The sequence below is a fragment of the Bombina bombina genome, chromosome 5 (assembly GCF_027579735.1).
Source record: "Bombina bombina isolate aBomBom1 chromosome 5, aBomBom1.pri, whole genome shotgun sequence".
Taxonomy (NCBI): domain Eukaryota; kingdom Metazoa; phylum Chordata; class Amphibia; order Anura; family Bombinatoridae; genus Bombina; species Bombina bombina.
Genome location: NC_069503.1, coordinates 668,794,760 through 668,811,306, shown reverse-complemented (window position 1 = coordinate 668,811,306; position 16,547 = coordinate 668,794,760). Strand labels below are relative to the sequence as shown.

At 36.9% G+C, this 16,547-nt stretch overlaps 1 protein-coding gene across 1 annotated transcript in view; it reads left to right on the top strand.

Annotated features, from left to right (window-relative positions):
- The window catches only part of DROSHA (drosha ribonuclease III), a 734,939-nt gene that overhangs the window by 194,732 nt on the left and 523,660 nt on the right, over positions 1-16,547 (top strand). The window contains exon 11 of the mRNA XM_053714616.1: positions 6,688-6,769. Coding sequence (XP_053570591.1) covers positions 6,688-6,769 — 82 coding nt within the window. The remainder of the gene's footprint in view (positions 1-6,687; positions 6,770-16,547) is intronic.

Below are 16,547 nucleotides of genomic sequence, written 5' to 3'. Positions count from 1 at the left end.
TCTTGGCATTCTTTTAGAATTCCTAGAATTTTACAGTTTCTTCAGGATGGTTTAGATAAGGGTTTGTCTGCAAGTTCCTTGAAAGGACAAATCTCTGCTCTTTCTGTTCCGTTCCACAGAAAAATTGCTAAACTTCCTTATATTCATTGTTTTGTGCAGGCTTTGGTTCATATCAAGCCTGTCATTAAATCAATTTCTCCTCCTTGGAGTCTTAATTTGGTTTTGAAGGCTTTGCAGACTCCTCCGTTTGAGCCTATGCATTCTCTGGACATTAAATTACTTTCTTGGAAAGGGTTGTTTCTTTCTGTCTTTCTGCTAGAAGAGTTTCTGAATTATCTGCTTTTTCTTGTGAGTCTCCTTTTCTGATTTTTCATCAGGATAAGGAGGTTTTGCGGACTTCATTTAAATTTTTACCTAAAGTTGTGAACTCCAACAACATTAGTAGAGAAATTGTTGTCCCTTCTTTGTGTCCTAATCCTAAGAATTCTCTGGAGAGATCTTTGCATTCTTTGGATGTGGTAAGAGCTTTGAAATATTATGTTGAAGCTACTAAAGATTTCAGGAAGACTTCTAGTCTATTATATTTTCTGGTTCTAGGAAAGGTCAGGAGGCTTCTGCCATTTCTTTGGCATCTTGGTTAAAGCTTTATTAATATTATTATACTTTATTTATTAAGCGCCAACATATTCCACAGCGCTGTCCATGGATACAATTCATTTAAATAAAACAATACAAGACTTGTAAGATACAGGACAAAATTTACAAACACATACAGGAGAGATTGAGGGCCCTATTCCTGTGGGAATTTACAATCTAGAAGCTTTTGATTCATCATGCTTATTTGGATTCGGGTAAATCCCCGCCTCAGAGGATTACGGCTCATTCTACTAGGTCAGTTTCCACTTCCTGGGCTTTTAAGAATGAGGCTTCAGTTGATCAGATTTGCAAAGCAGCAACTTGGTCTTCTTTGCATACTTTTAATAAATTCTACCATTTTGATGTTTTTTCTTCTTCAGAAGCAGTTTTTTTGTAGAAAAGTACTTCAGGCAGCTGTTTCAGTTTGATTCTTCTGCTTATAATTTCAGTTGTTTTCATTATAAAGATTAAAACTTTTGTTTTGGGTTGTGGATTAATTTTTCAGCGGAATTGGCTGTCTTTATTTTTATCCCTCCCTCTCTAGTGACTCTTGCGTGGAGTTCCACATCTTGGGTATTTGCTATCCCATGCGTCACTAGCTCATGGACTCTTGCCAATTACATGAAAGAAAACATAATTTATGTAAGAATTTACCTGATAAATTAATTTCTTTCATATTGGCAAGAGTCGATGAGACCCACCCTTATTTTGTTGTTTATGATTTTTTTGTATAAAGCACAATTATTCCAATTATTTGTTGATACTTTTTGCTCCTTTCTTATCACCCCGCTTCTTGGCTATTCGTTAAACTGAATTGTGGGTGTGGTGGGGGGTGTATTTATAGGCATTTTGAGGTTTGGGAAACTTTGCCCCTCCTGGTAGGATTGTATAACCCATACGGCACTAGCTCATGGACTCTTGCCAATATGAAATAAATTAATTTATCAGGTAAATTCTTACATAAATTATGTTTTATTGTGTGTGTGTGTATGTATATATATATATATATATATATATATATATATATATATATATATATGTGACATGCAGTGAGGTCAGAGGCTGGTGAGGCACTACATATAATACGCCAGAGAAACACATGTACAGAGGGCCGCAAGTACCCCCAACAGGGCAGGTTTAAATGATTGCTGAACCAGTGCACAGGTGACATAAGCAGGTGATGGGTGAGAGCAAGTTAGTAACCACTGAGTAACTGATCAGCTGATTACTTCACCTGTGCACTGATTCAGCTATAATGAAAACCTGCCCTGTTAGGGGTACTTGAGGACCATTGTTGAGAAACACTGCACTAAAGCACCAGCTCATCAGAAATGTATTGATTACCTGGAGAATAAAGCACACATACTCTGCTCACTGACACCCACACACACTTTGCTCACATACACACTCACACAATTCTGTGGCACAGTGCCAGTTACTAAGCAATTAGAATGATACACAATCTCTTCTCTACTCACTACTGTATTGTAAAAAAGTAAATTTATGCTTACCTGATAAATTAATTTCTCCAACATTGGTGTGTCCGGTCCACGGCGTCATCCTTACTTGTGGGAATATCTCTTCCCCAACAGGAAATGGCAAAGAGTCCCAGCAAAGCTGGCCATATAGTCCCTCCTAGGCTCCGCCCACCCCAGTCATTCTCTTTGCCGTTGCACAGGCAACATCTCCACAGAGATGGTTAAGAGTATGTGGTGTTTAGTTGTAGTTTTTTATTCTACTATCAAGAGTTTGTTATTTTAAAATAGTACTGGTATGTACTATTTACTCTGAAACAGAAAAAAGATGAAGAATTCTGTTTGTGAGAGGAAGATGATTTTAGCAGACAGTAACTAAAATCCTTTGCTGTTTCCACATAGGACTGTTGAGATGAAGTAACTTTAGTTGGGGGAAACAGTTAGCAGACTTTTCTGCTTAAGGTATGACTAGCTATATTTCTAACAAGACTGTGTAATGCTGGAAGGCTGTATTTTAAAACTTACTTAGAAGTTGTCAGTTTGGCTCTGTTGAAGAGGTAGCTGGAAAGCCCACTGCAAGTGGCAGATAAGACACTCCCCCCTCCCCCTTCTTTTGCATATGAAAAGACCCTTTACACAAACAGCAGCAAGCTGGAGATGGTAGCTGACCGTATTCACATAAAACGTTGGGGCTTGGTTAGGAGTCTGAAAATCAGAACAATGTTATTTAAAAATAAGCAAAACTTTACATTTATTTTTTTTAAAAAACTTTATGGGCTTTATAAATAGATCATCTACAAAACATTTATGCAAAGAAAAAATGAGTGTATAATGTCCCTTTAAGAGAAAAAAAGCATACACGTTCTGCAAAACAGCCTAAACATGCACCACATTTTTAAAAAATTTGTAAGCAGACACAATATATGTAGTTAAGATTGCCCCACAAAGTATTTTAACAATTAACCCATTAATGTGCAAACCGGATTGAAAATAGGCCCAGATCCAGAAATAACACCCTCAGCACCTTGCCACAGCCCTGCTGTGGCCCTACCTGCCCTCAGGGATAGTAAGTGTGGGGTTAAAGCTTTGATTTGGCCCAAAACATCCACCAGAGCCCTCAGGAGTTAGAGCTTGCTGAGAGAAACTAACTGCGCATCTGAGGCGCGAAAATAGTCCCCACCCATCTCACTCAATGTCTCCAGCCTCAAAGAACCGCACCAGAGCGGTTATAACTAGCCATGTGTGTTCTGAGACCAAGAAATTAAGCCATGTGTGCCCTCAATAAAGTTGCCCAAAACGTTATTGCCCACAAAACTTTAAAGGGCCATGAAACCCACATTTTTTTCTTTCATGAATTAGAAAGAGAATGCAATTTTAAACATCTTTCTAATTTACTTATATTATCTAATTTGTTTTATTATCTTGATATTCTTTGCTGAAAGCATATCTAGATATGCTCAGTAGTTGCTGATTGGTTGCTGCACATAGAAGCCTTGTGTGATTGGCTCACCATCTGCATTGCTTTTTCTTCAACTAAGGATATCTAAAAAATGAAGCAAAATAAATAATAGAAGTAAATTGTAATGTTGTTTAAATTTGTATTCTCTATCTGAATCATGAAAGTAAGATTTTGGGTTTAGTGGCCCTTTAAAGCACTCCCAGATCATAAAAACGTTTGCCCACAAACATTTACAAGTCAGTGTCAACCATATGTGTAATTGGCCCCTTATGCAAGCTTAGTAATGCCCTTCTTATTAGCTCTAGGATTACTGCTTACCCTTAACCTCCTGGGTATAATGTCAGCCCTTCTGAAATACACAGTCTCTCCAGAAAAATATGACTGAACATACCTCACTGCTGCGTAGCATGAAACACGTTCCTCACACTAAAGTTTCCTGTATTCCTCAGCCTCTGTGGGAACAGCAATGGACCTTAGTTACAAATGCTAAGATCATCATCCTCCAGGCAGCAGTCTTCATCCATCTGCTGCCTGAGAGTAAATAGTACACACCGGTACCATTTAAAATAACAAACTCTTGCTTGAAGAAATGAAAAACTAATATTTTATCACCTCTTTCACTTTACCCTTCCTAGTACTTAGAGTAGGCAAAGAGAATGACTGGGGGGTGGAGCTAAGGGAGGAGCTATATAGACAGCTCTGATGTGGTGCTCTTTGCCACTTCCTGTTAGGAAGGATAATATCCCACAAGTAAAGGATGAATCTGTGGACTCGTCTTACCTTATAGAAGAAATAGAAATAATTTACCATACAAGTTTTACACAAAGGACAAGTTATCAATACTGCCAACACAGCTGATGCAATATGGTGTTCGAGAAACACACGTGCACATCCCACTTAGGTATGCTCTTCAACAAAGGACACCAAAGGATACCAAAAGAATGAAGTACATAATAATACAAGTAAAATAGAAAGTTTATGTATTTATTTTTTTTGTGAAACACAATGAAAGAACAGCACTCCATGAGATAGAACAGAAGCTGGAAAAAACCTTCCATGCATGTCCATTTTTATAATAACTCCGCAGGGTGCACAGTCTTTTAGCACACTATGCCCCTTTCACAAAGAAAAAATATCCTGAAGCATATCAGTCTGACCCTGCCCAATTACAGTCCAGCGCCGAAATACCAGGCAATTCTTCTCTGAACAAGGGAAGCAACAACCCCAGACGATCGTTTCGGCCTTCTATGGGCCTCGTCAGTGAGGTGCAGTTGTATCTCTCTAAGGGCAAGTGTGCATGGAGTCCACGTCTGGTTTCCCCATTACTCTTAGGGTGACCTAAGAGCATTTAAATAAAACACAATGAAAGAACAGCACTCCATGAGATAGAACAGAAGCTGGAAAAAACCTTCCATACTTGTCCATTTTTATAATAACTCTTCAGGGTGCACAGTCTTTTAGCACACTATGCCCCTTTCACAAAGAAAAAATATCCTGAAGCATATCAGTCTGACCCTGCCCAATGACAGTCCAGCGCCAATACTGCCAACACAGCTGATGCAATATGGTGTTCGAGAAACACACGTGCACATCCCCCTTAGGTATGCTCTTCAACAAAGGACACCAAAGGATACCAAAAGAATGAAGTACATAATAATACAAGTAAAATAGAAAGTTTATTTATTTATTTTTTTTGTGCAATTTCTATCTGAATGATGGAAATGTAATTATGACTTTCATGTTCCTTTCAAAAACTAATTTGATATGCTGACATGGGGTCAGTAACAGTTGATGCTAATTCTCAAAATATAAATAACTAGAAAAGTCTATTAAAATAGCATGCTCTACCTCAATCATGAAGTTTAATTTTAAATGTCTCCCTTTGACTATGTGTTTAACCAGTTACTTTACAGTGGCATTGTTTCTAAAAACATTTAACTTCAATAATTACATATATTTTTTAAATGACTCATTATCTCCTTTTATTAATATAAACTTGTATAAAAGCAGCACATATTAAAAACACAATGCAACAGCTTTCAATTGATTTGTGAATTACAAGTTAACGGCAGTCTTTAAATAAATGGAGACACAGAGAAAAATAAAAATAGATACTGCATCCTCTGACTGAACAGACATAACATATATGGAGTCTGTACCTAATTAAATCAAATAACCATGAAAAAGGGAGGCTTAGCAATATTCAATGTCAAAAACTTTAATTTAAATAATGTGGGCACTGCACACTTAACTTCAAACTCTAGGTTTTAAATTATGGATTTAAATTTGAATTGACCCTTTGACTACCTGTCAGTATTGGGTTATGCTCACTTACTGTCCCCCTGTTAATGAGCTGTATCTGAACACAATTTGTGAATCACAAGAGATGTAGAATACTACTTTACTTTTCTGCTTGGTGTCATCTGTTCTTAGGTTACCTCAGCTTCCAGTTGTCACATGACTCTGCAACTGCATTTTCCTCCTGATTAATCTATATATCCTTCAATTGCTAGGAGGCATCAAGAGGGGTGCCTCCTATTGGTCCCAATTTTTGCTGCTAATATATTGACAGAACACAGGTGGCGCTGCAGCACAGCTTTTCCTTTGACCCATGTACTGCAATGGAGAGAAGCGTTCCTGTACCTGCCTCTCCATAGCATTACATGGGGGGGAAATAATTTTTTTTTGGACTTTAATTTTTTTTTTATTAAAATTTAATTAAGCTTTGGCCACATATGGCACGGTAGGAACTGCCTCCCTTGCCTCCTATGAGTGCACATCCCTGATATATATATATATATATATATATATATATATATATATATATATATATATATATATATATATAAAACATATGTGTGTGTGTGTGTGTGTGCACCATGGTTCCTTGTATCCCAGGTAATGTAAGGTTATTTTAGAAGAAGATGGTTGTATTGAAAAAAAAAAAAAATGAAACATGAAAAAGCTGTGTAGGAAATAATATAAATAAGTGTTTACGTTTAAGCTGATTACCCACTTTTTTGTTTATTTTGTGTTAATTTAGTTGACTGTGATTACACTGGACTAAAATAATGATCTATACAGCAGACTGTTTTACACTTTTTTTTTCCCCCTCAGAATTTTTGTGTTAAAGGACTGGAGCTGTTTTCTTCCTATCTGTTCAGGGACATATTAGAACTACATGACTGGAATCTTATGGGTATGTTTGTTTTACCGAGTTACTGAATACTTGTGCCCTATGGGCTTCAAGTGCATTGAGCCATTTAGTAATCTGTCAAATCTTTATATTTTTTTTATTATAAATGATTTATTTCTTTTTACTACTTATGTCAGAAACAGAACAACCAAAATAATATATAAACAATTCCATATTGGCTGATAGTTTTAAGCCTTATAAAATGAATCCTATTTCTTTTTCCCTTGCATATGGCATGCTGCAATGTCTGTGAAAATATTTAACCTATATGTAAAGTTTCTGATTTAAAATGATTACATTTGGCAATCCCATTTATTCAAATATGAAATTGTGTGTGTATTAGAGCTGGGCGTAACTCACAACACTGAAAATAAACTATGCTTGTAGGAAATGCATAAATACACAAATCATTTTTAAAATGTATTGATTATAAAAGAATAGTTAAGAAGTACTTTTATAAAGGATTTATTTAATATTTTATTTAAATTGATTGGGATCATCTATGAAAAATCCAACTTGCTATAATTATGCTAGCATAACATATAATGCACAGTTTCTTAGTTATTTATAACATTTTTCACCAGGAAAAATACATTGAAACTTCTCTCGTTTTAAAGTATGTCCTGAGATATGCCAGCAATACATTACACATTGTACAAATAGTTGCATTTTTACATTGCTATACAGAGACGCAAGGTAATGCAGAATTTAAAAGTAGATCATACAATTTTAAACAACTTTCCATCTATCTAATTTGCATCATTCTCTGTTGTTGAAGTAGCAGTAATGCACTACTAGGAAAGTCAATGACAAGAGGCATACATGTGCAGTCACCAATCGGCAGCTTCTGAGCCTACCTAGGTATACTTTTCAACAAAGAATGTAAAACAAACAAAACAAGTTAGATAATAGAAATAGAAACAAATTAAAGTTATTTCAAATTTTTATGCTTTATCTAAAGAAAACATTTGGGTTTCATGTCCCTTTTAATAAAAAATAGTGTGTATATGTGTGTATGTATGTATATATAAATGAATGTGTGTGTATATGTATATATATATATATATATATGTATATATGTATATATGTGTATATATGTATGTATATATATATATATATATATATATATATATAAGGGCTGGGCGATATGACCACAAAAAAAATGTGATTGCGATTTAATCGCGATTTTATTAAAAAAACACCTTCATTTAGCATTAAAGGGACATAATACTCATATGCTAAATCACTTGAAACTGATGCAGTATAACTGTAAAAAGCTGACAGGAAAATATCACCTGAGCATCTCTATGTAAAAAACTAAGATATTTTACCTCACAATCTCCTCAGCTCACCAGAGTAAGTTCTGTGTAAAAAGTTATACTCAGCTGCTCCCAGCTGCAGGTAAAAAAATAAAAAAATAAGAAATGAACAGCAGCCAATCAGCATCAGTAGTGCTGAGGTCATGAACTCTTACTGTGATCTCATGAGATTTGACTTAACTCACATGAGATTTCATAGTAAGCTTCCTTTACCTGATTGGTGAAATAATATGAGAGTGCACGAAGCTCATCCTTTCAGTTGTCCCGGGACAGACATACTAAAATGCTGCTTAGAAATCCTTTACAATGGGAAGTGGCTACTGAGGAACTTTTGAGGTAAAATATCTTTCTTTTTTACATAGAGATGTTCAGGTGATATTTTATAATCAGCTTTTTTACAGCTATGCTGCATCACTTTCAAGTGTTTAAACATTTGGGTATTATGGCCCTTTAAACAATTTATTTAACACTACAGAATCTTAATGTACATGTTATTCAATGTCCAATACACCATTTGAGCATAAAAATACAAAACAAAAAATAGTTACAAAAATATTTGCTGCATGTGATGTGATTATATAGTAGCCACTAGCCAGTTATTAGGTCTGCTATGATGCAGTCACCTTTATTGAAGAGAAGTAGAGAACACACTGGCTTGCTGAACTTGAATATAAAGACAACAATGGGATTGATGATGCAGTCACCTTGATTGAAGAGAAAATAGGCTAGCTGCACTTGAATATAAAGAACACAACGATGGGCTGGATTAAGCAGTCAGTGCACCTTGATTGAAGAGAGAACACAGCCTTGCTGCACTTTAAAGAAGAAAAAAATAGGCTGATACTTAGTGTTATGATGCAGTCACCTTGATTGAAGAGAAGTAGAGAACACTGGCTTTCTGCATTTGAATATAAAGACAACAACAATGGGCTTGCTTGATTAAGCAGTCACCTTGATTGAAGAGAGAACACAGGCTAGCTGCACTTGAATATAAAGACGACAATGATGGGCTATTGGGCTTGATTAAGCAGTCACCTTGATTGAAGAGAGAACACAGGCTTGCTGCACTTTAAAGAAGAAAAAAATAGTGCTATGATGCAGGCACCTTGATTAAAGAGAAGTAGAGAACACAGTGGCTTGCTGCATTTGAATAGAAAGACAACAATGGGATTGATTATGCAGTCACCTTGATTGAAGAGAACACAGGCTAACTGCACTTGAATATAAATAAAGAATACAACAATGGGCTTGATGATGCAGTGACATCACCTGGATTGAGACTAGAGACAAGAGACCACAGGCTTGTACTTGGTCTAGATCTAGAATATAAAGAAGACAACAGTGGGCTTGCTTAACTTAATGATGATGCAGTCACCTTGATTGAGAAGAGACAAGAAACCACTGGCTTACACTTGAAATGATTTGAATATAAACTTTAAAGACGACAACAATGGGGTTGCTCATATTCATGTTTATTTAGACTGAGGCAACACTGGCTTTCACTGGAGGAGACTGACCTTGCAGTTGTATAATAAATTGGCTCTGGAGGACTGACCTTGCTGTTGTAGAAAACACTGGCTTTGGATGACTGAGCTTTCTGTTTTAGAAGACACTGGCTGAATGGCTGACCTTGCTGTAGTAGAAGACACAGGCTTTCAGAGTTGCAGTGCACTTGCAGGATGACTTTGCTGTTGTAGAAGAAGAAACAAGCTGTACTAGGATGTGGATGACCTTGCTGTTGTAGAAGAAGAAACAGGCTGCAGGATGTGTGAATGACCTTGCTGTTGTAGAAAAATAAACAGGCTGCAGGATGTGTGGATGACCTTGCTGTTGTAGAAGAAGAAACAGGCTGCACTAGGATGTGGATGACCTTGCTGTTGTAGAAGAAGAAACAGGCTGCAGGATGTGTGGATGAACTTGCTGTTGTAGAAGAAGAAACAGGATGCAATCTGGAACCACAGCTGTTGGCTGACTTTGGTGAACTTGAGTAGACGACACACAGGCACTGTCAGGCAGTATTTACTGTTGGTTGAACAATGAACCTAAAAGATTTTTAGAATAAGGTGGTGGTGGGAGGGAGACAAGTTCTACTTTTTGGAAAGACAAAATAAATTAATGAAATGTATAAAAAAAGTGTTTTTTTACTTTGATGTCCCTCCCAGTCCATTACTGTTTTTGACTGTGTTGTGTTTGTTCATAAACAGTCAAAAACAGTAATGGACTGGGAGGGACATAAAAGTAAAAAAACACTTTTTTTCTACATTTTATTAATTTGTTTTGTGTTCTGAATCTAGAGCAATAGATCATGCCATGGCATGCTATTTTAAGCAACATTTGAAATTAAATTGACTTATATTTTATTAGCTTAGCTATTTTTTTTTTTTCTTAAACACAATTGGTTAGGCGTACTTAGGGCTGCTATTTTGTGGCTGCACAATGCACATGGACAGTTAATAGGGCATTGCAGACTTGACACAATGAATGCATTGCTTGCACATTTAAGCATGCTAATTTTGATATTTTTGCTCACCAAAATGCATTGACCATTAATGATTTTTTATTGTTGCAGCACTAGCCTAGCATCAATGATAAAAAATAAAAAAAAAACAATCTGACTTGCATTAATTGCAGAGGCTGAGCTCCAATAAACAAATTATTAGAATTGTATTTAGTTTTTTAAATAAAAAAAATGTTTTTACTTTATTTGCACTTGCAGCAACTGCAACAATGCATCCATCCATAAATAAAAAATAAAAATATTATTAAACCAGTATAACTTATTTGGGAACATAAACTAATATAATAAGAGATCTTTTTTGATTATTTATTAAAAATGATTTGTGTTACGGTACACTACTGGACGGCAAACTGGTATAATAAGGGTAATGGTAATGTAAATATAAAATTAACTATTTAAAATTAGAGGAAAAATATTATAAAAAACAAAAATATGTGCACTGACTGCACCACTGTGTACTGTTTAGGAGATTGATGATCTATCTTCTGGGAATCTAAATCAGGGTATCTATTAAAAAAAGAACTATCTCTTTCTTCTCTGACTCAGTGATTAATACTATGTTACAAGCTCGTAAATCTGTCTCTAGAAAGATTTATTATCGAGTTTGGAAGACCTACATTTTATGGTGTTCTTCTCATAAATTCTCTTGGCATTCTTTTAGAGTTGTAAGAATTTTTCGGTTTCGTCAGGATGGTTTGGATAAGGTTTTGTCTGCAAGTTCCTTGAAGGGACAAATCTCTGCTCTTTCTGTTTTATTCACAGAAAGATTGATAAACTTCCTGATATTCACTGTTTTGTACAGGCTTTAGTTCATGTTTAAGCCTGTCATTAAATCAATCTCTCCTCCTTGGAGTCTTAATTTGGTTTACAGGCTCCTCCATATTGAGCCTATGCATTCTTTGGACATTTAACTACTTTCTTGGAAACTATTGTTCCTTTTGGCCATCTCTTCTGCTAGAAGAGTTTCTGAGCTATCTGCTCTTTCCTGTGAATCTCCTTTTCTGATTTTTCATCAGGATAAGGCAGTTTTGCGGACTTCATTTCAATTTTTTCCTAAGGTTGTGAATTCTAACAACATTAGTAGAGAAATTGTTGTTCCTTCCTTGTGTCCTAATCCTAAGAATTCTTTGGAAAGATCTTTACATTCTTTAGATGTGGTGAGAGCTTTGAAATATTATATTGAAGCTACTAAGATTTCAGGAAGACTTCTAGTCTATTTGTTATATTTTCTGGTCCTAGGAAAGGTCAGAAAAACTTCTGCTATTTCCTTGGTTTGTTGATTAAAGCTGTTGATTCTTCAAGCTTATTGGAGTCGGGTTAGGCCCCGCTTCAGAGAATTACAGCTCATTCTATTAGATCAGTCGCCACTTCGTGGGCTTTTAAGAATGAAGCTTCAGTTGATCAGATTTGCAAGCGGCAATTTGGTCCTCTTTACATAGATTTACTTAATTCTACCATTTTGATGTATTTGCTTCTTCAGAAGCAATTTTTGGTAGAAAAGTTCTTCAGGCATCTGTTTCAGTTTGATTCTTCTTCTAATGTTTTAAGTTTTTCTTTTTTTTTATGAGAATAACTTATATTTTGGGTTGTGGATTATTTTTTTCAGCATATGGCTGTTGTTTATTTTTATCCCTCCCTCTCTAGTGACTCTTGCGTGGAGTTCCACATCTTGGGTATCTGCTATCCCATATGTCACTAGCTCATGGACTCTTGCTAATTACATGAAAGAAAACATAATTTATGTAAGAACTTACCTGATAAATTCATTTCTTTCATATTGGCTAGAGTCCATGAGGCCCACCCATTTTATGGTGGTTATGATTTTTTTGTATAAAGCACAATTATTTCCAGATTCCTTTGTTGATGCTTTTTACTCCTTTCTTTATCACCCCACTACTTGGCTGTTCGTTAAACTGAATTGCGGGTGTGGTGAGGGGTGAATTTATAGGCATTTTGAGGTTTAGGAAACTTTGGCCCTCCTATTAGGCTTGTATATCCCATACGTCACTAGCTCATGGACTCTTGCCAATATGAAAAAAAATAATTTATCAGGTAAGTTCTTACATAAATTATGTTTTTTTCTCAGGGGTATCGTTTAGGTTTCAGGATAAAAACCTTAAATGGGAAGATTATTTTCCATGTTGTAACAAGCTCTGTGAAAGCTCAGGTTTTTCTGAAATGTGTTTCAGATTTAGAGTTTTCAGGGGTGATGGTTCCAGTTCCTCTGCAGGAACAGAGTTTTGGTTTTCTATTCAAATCTATTCTTTGTCTTAAAGAAAAAAAAATGTTCAGACCAATACTGCATCTGAAATTTTTATATCATCTTGTAAGAGTTCCAGATGGTAACTATAAGGGACTATTTTGCCTTTCTGTTTAGCAAGGTTACTTCATGTCCAAAATAGCCTTACAGGACGCTTATTTTTCGTTCTTTCAGACCACTATTGTTTTCTGAAATTATTGTTTTCTAGATAAGCATTACCAATTTGTCGCCTGTCCTTTTGGGCTAGCGGCAGCTCATATTCTTTTCAAAGATTCTTGGGGGCCTTCTATCTGTATTCAGAGAGCAGGGTATTGCAGCGTTTCTTTATTTGGTTGATATTTGGTACTAGCTTTAATCTTTTCATTCAGCAGAATCTCACTTGAAACAACTAGTGTGGTTTATTCAAGACATGGTTGGAGGATCAGTTTACAATAATGTTTTTTGATTCCTTAGAATAACGGTCACCTTTTTAGATTTCCAGATAGATTTTAGTATCTATGGTTCTTTCTCTTATAGACTAGAGGCAAATTAAGTTAATTTTAGTTTGTCTAAAACGTTCAATCTCTCATTTCCATCAGTGGTTTTGTGCATGGAAGTTTTAGGTCTCATGGCTGTAGCATCAGGTGCGATCCTCTTTACTCGTTTTCATTTGAGGCGTCTATAGCTTTGCATGTTAACCCCTTAACGACTGAGGACGTGCAGGGTACGTCCTCAGAAAAAAGGCAGTTAATGCCTGAGAACGTACCCTGCACGTCCTCAGTGTGGAAAGCAGCTGGAAGCGATCCTGCTCGCTTCCAGCTGCTTTCCGGTTATTGCAGTGATGCCTCGATATGGAGGCATCCTGCAATAACCTTTTTAAGTAATCCGGTGCAGAGAGAGCCACTCTGTGGCCCTCTCTGCACCGGAGATCGGTGGCTACCTGCGTTGGTGGGTGGGAGCCGGACCGGGAGGCGGGTGGCGGCCATCGATGGCCCTGTGGAAGTGAAGGGGGGCGGGATCGGCTGGGGGCGCGCACGGGCGTGCGCGCGTGCACGGGAGGGTGGGGGCGGGCGCGTGCATGGGGAGGGAGCGGGTGGGAACCGCTACACTGCAGAAAATGTGCAAATAAAAAAGATTAAAAAAATCGAAAAATAAAATAATCAGCAAAGTGGTGGGGGTTTGTCTGTGGGTGGGGGGGGGGGGAAAGCTACACTACAGAAAAAAAAAAAACAAAGAGAAAAAAAAAACACTTTTTATTGTAAACTGGGTACTGGCAGACAGCTGCCAGTACCCAAGATGGCCCCCAATAAGGCAGAGGGGAGGGTTAGAGAGCAGTTTTGGGGGGGATCAGGGAGGTTGGGGGCTAAGGGGGAGATCCTACACAGTAGCATAAGTAAATATGCTAAAAAAAAATTCATTTTTTTTTTAAAACCCTTTTATTTTAGTACTGGCAGACTTTCTGCCAGTACTTAAGATGGCGGGGACAATTGTGGGGTGGGGGAGGGAAGGGAGCTGTTTGGGAGGGATCAGGGGGTGGGATGTGTCAGATGGGAGGCTGATCTCTACACTAAAGCTAAAATTAACCCTGCAAGCTCACTACAAACTCCCTAATTAACCCTTTCACTGCTAGCCATAATACACGTGTGAGGCGCAACAGGATTTAGTGGCCTTCTAATTACCAGAAAGCAACGCCAAAGTCATATATGTCTGCTATTTCTGAACAAAGGGGATCCCAGACAAGCATTTACAACCATTTGTGCCATAATTGCACAAGCTGTTTGTAAATGATTTCAGTGAGAAACCTAAAATTGTGAAAAATTTTACGTTTTTTTTAATTTGATCGCATTTGGCGGTGAAATGGTGGCATGAAATATACCAAAATGTGCCTAGATCAATACTTGGGGTTGTCTACTACACTACACTAAAGCTAAAATTAACCCTACAAGCTCCCTAAAAGCTCCCTAATTAACCCCTTAACTGCTGGGCATGATACACTTGTGGTGCGCAGTGGCATTTAGCGGCCTTCTAATTACCAAAAAGCAACGCCAAAGCCATATATGTGTGCTATTTCTGAACAAAGGGGATCCCAGAGAAGAATTTACAACCATTTATGCCATAATTGCACAAGTTGTTTGTAAATAATTTCAGTGAGAAACCTAAAGTTTGTGAAAAAATTTGTGAAAAAGTGAACAATTTTTTGTATTTGATCGCATTTGGCGGTGAAATGGTGGCATGAAATATACCAAAATTGGCCTAGATCAATACTTTGGGATGTCTACTAAAAAAAAATATATAAATGTCAAGGGATATTCAGGTATTCCTGAAAGATATCAGTGTTCTAATGTGACTAGCGCTAATTTTGGAAAAAAATGGTTTGGAAATAGCAAAGTGCTACTTGTATTTATGGCCCTATAACTTGCAAAAAAAGCAAAGAACATGTAAACATTGGGTATTTCTAAACTCAGGACAAAATTTAGAAACTATTTAGCATGGGTGTTTTTTGGTGGTTTTAGATATGTAACAGATTTTGGGGGTCAAAGTTAGAAAAAGTGTGTTTTTTTCCATTTTTCCTCATATTTTATCATTTTTTTTATAGTAAATTATAAGATATGATGAAAATAATGGTATCTTTAGAAAGTCCATTTAATGGCGAGAAAAACGGTATATAATATGTGTGGGTACAGTAAATGAGTAAGAAGAAAATTACAGCTAAACACAAACACCGCAAAAATGTAAAAATAGCCTTGGTCCCAAACGGACAGAAAATGGAAAAGTGCTCTGGTCACTAAGGGGTTAAACCATAGGTGCAGGGATTATTTTTAGATATCACAACTGATATACTTAAATCCCAACATTATTTTCCCTCTGCTTTGGTGGTTAGACTATCACCTTATTGTTTAGGGGGCCTCATTTGTTCATCCTACCTGGTCTGTATTTTCAACAGATGCAAGTTTTTCTAGTGGGGAAGCTTTCTGAGTGTCTCTGACAGCACTTGGTTGTTTGGAAACCTCAGAAGGCGAGGTTACCAATCAATATTTTAGAACCCCATGCTATTTTCAGGGCTCTTCAGGCGTGGTCTCTATGGAAGAGACAACTTTTACATTTGTTTTTAGACAGACAATATCTTAACAGTGGTATATGTCAATCATTAAGGAGGGACTCACAGTCCTTCAGTTATGGAGGAAGTATCTTGGATACTTTCTTAGACAGAATCCAGCTCTTGTCTAAATTCTGCGATTCACATCTCAGGTGTAGACAATTGGGAAGGAGATTATCTCAGCCGTCAGACTTTATATCCGGGGGAGTGCTCGCCATCTAGATGTTTTTTTTTTTTATCTTGTACAGATGTGGGGTCTTCCAGCAATAGATCTGATGGTCTCTCGTCTAAACGAGAAGCTTTCCAGATACCTTTCCAGGTCCATGGATCCTCAGGCAGAGATTGTGGCTGTTCTAGCAGTTCCTTGTTTTTTACCAACCTGCTTATATTTTTACGCCTCTGGTTCTTTTTCCAAGGGTAATCTCCAAGATCATAATGGTACGATCTTATGTGTTTCTGATGGCACCAGCTTGTCCTCTCAGGTTTCGGTATGAGGACCTTGTCAGAATGTCCAGTTGTCAACCTTGGCCACTTCCCTTAAGGTCAGTCCTGTTTCAGGAGCCATTTTTTTCCATCAGGATCTCAAATCTCTAAATTTGAAGCCATGG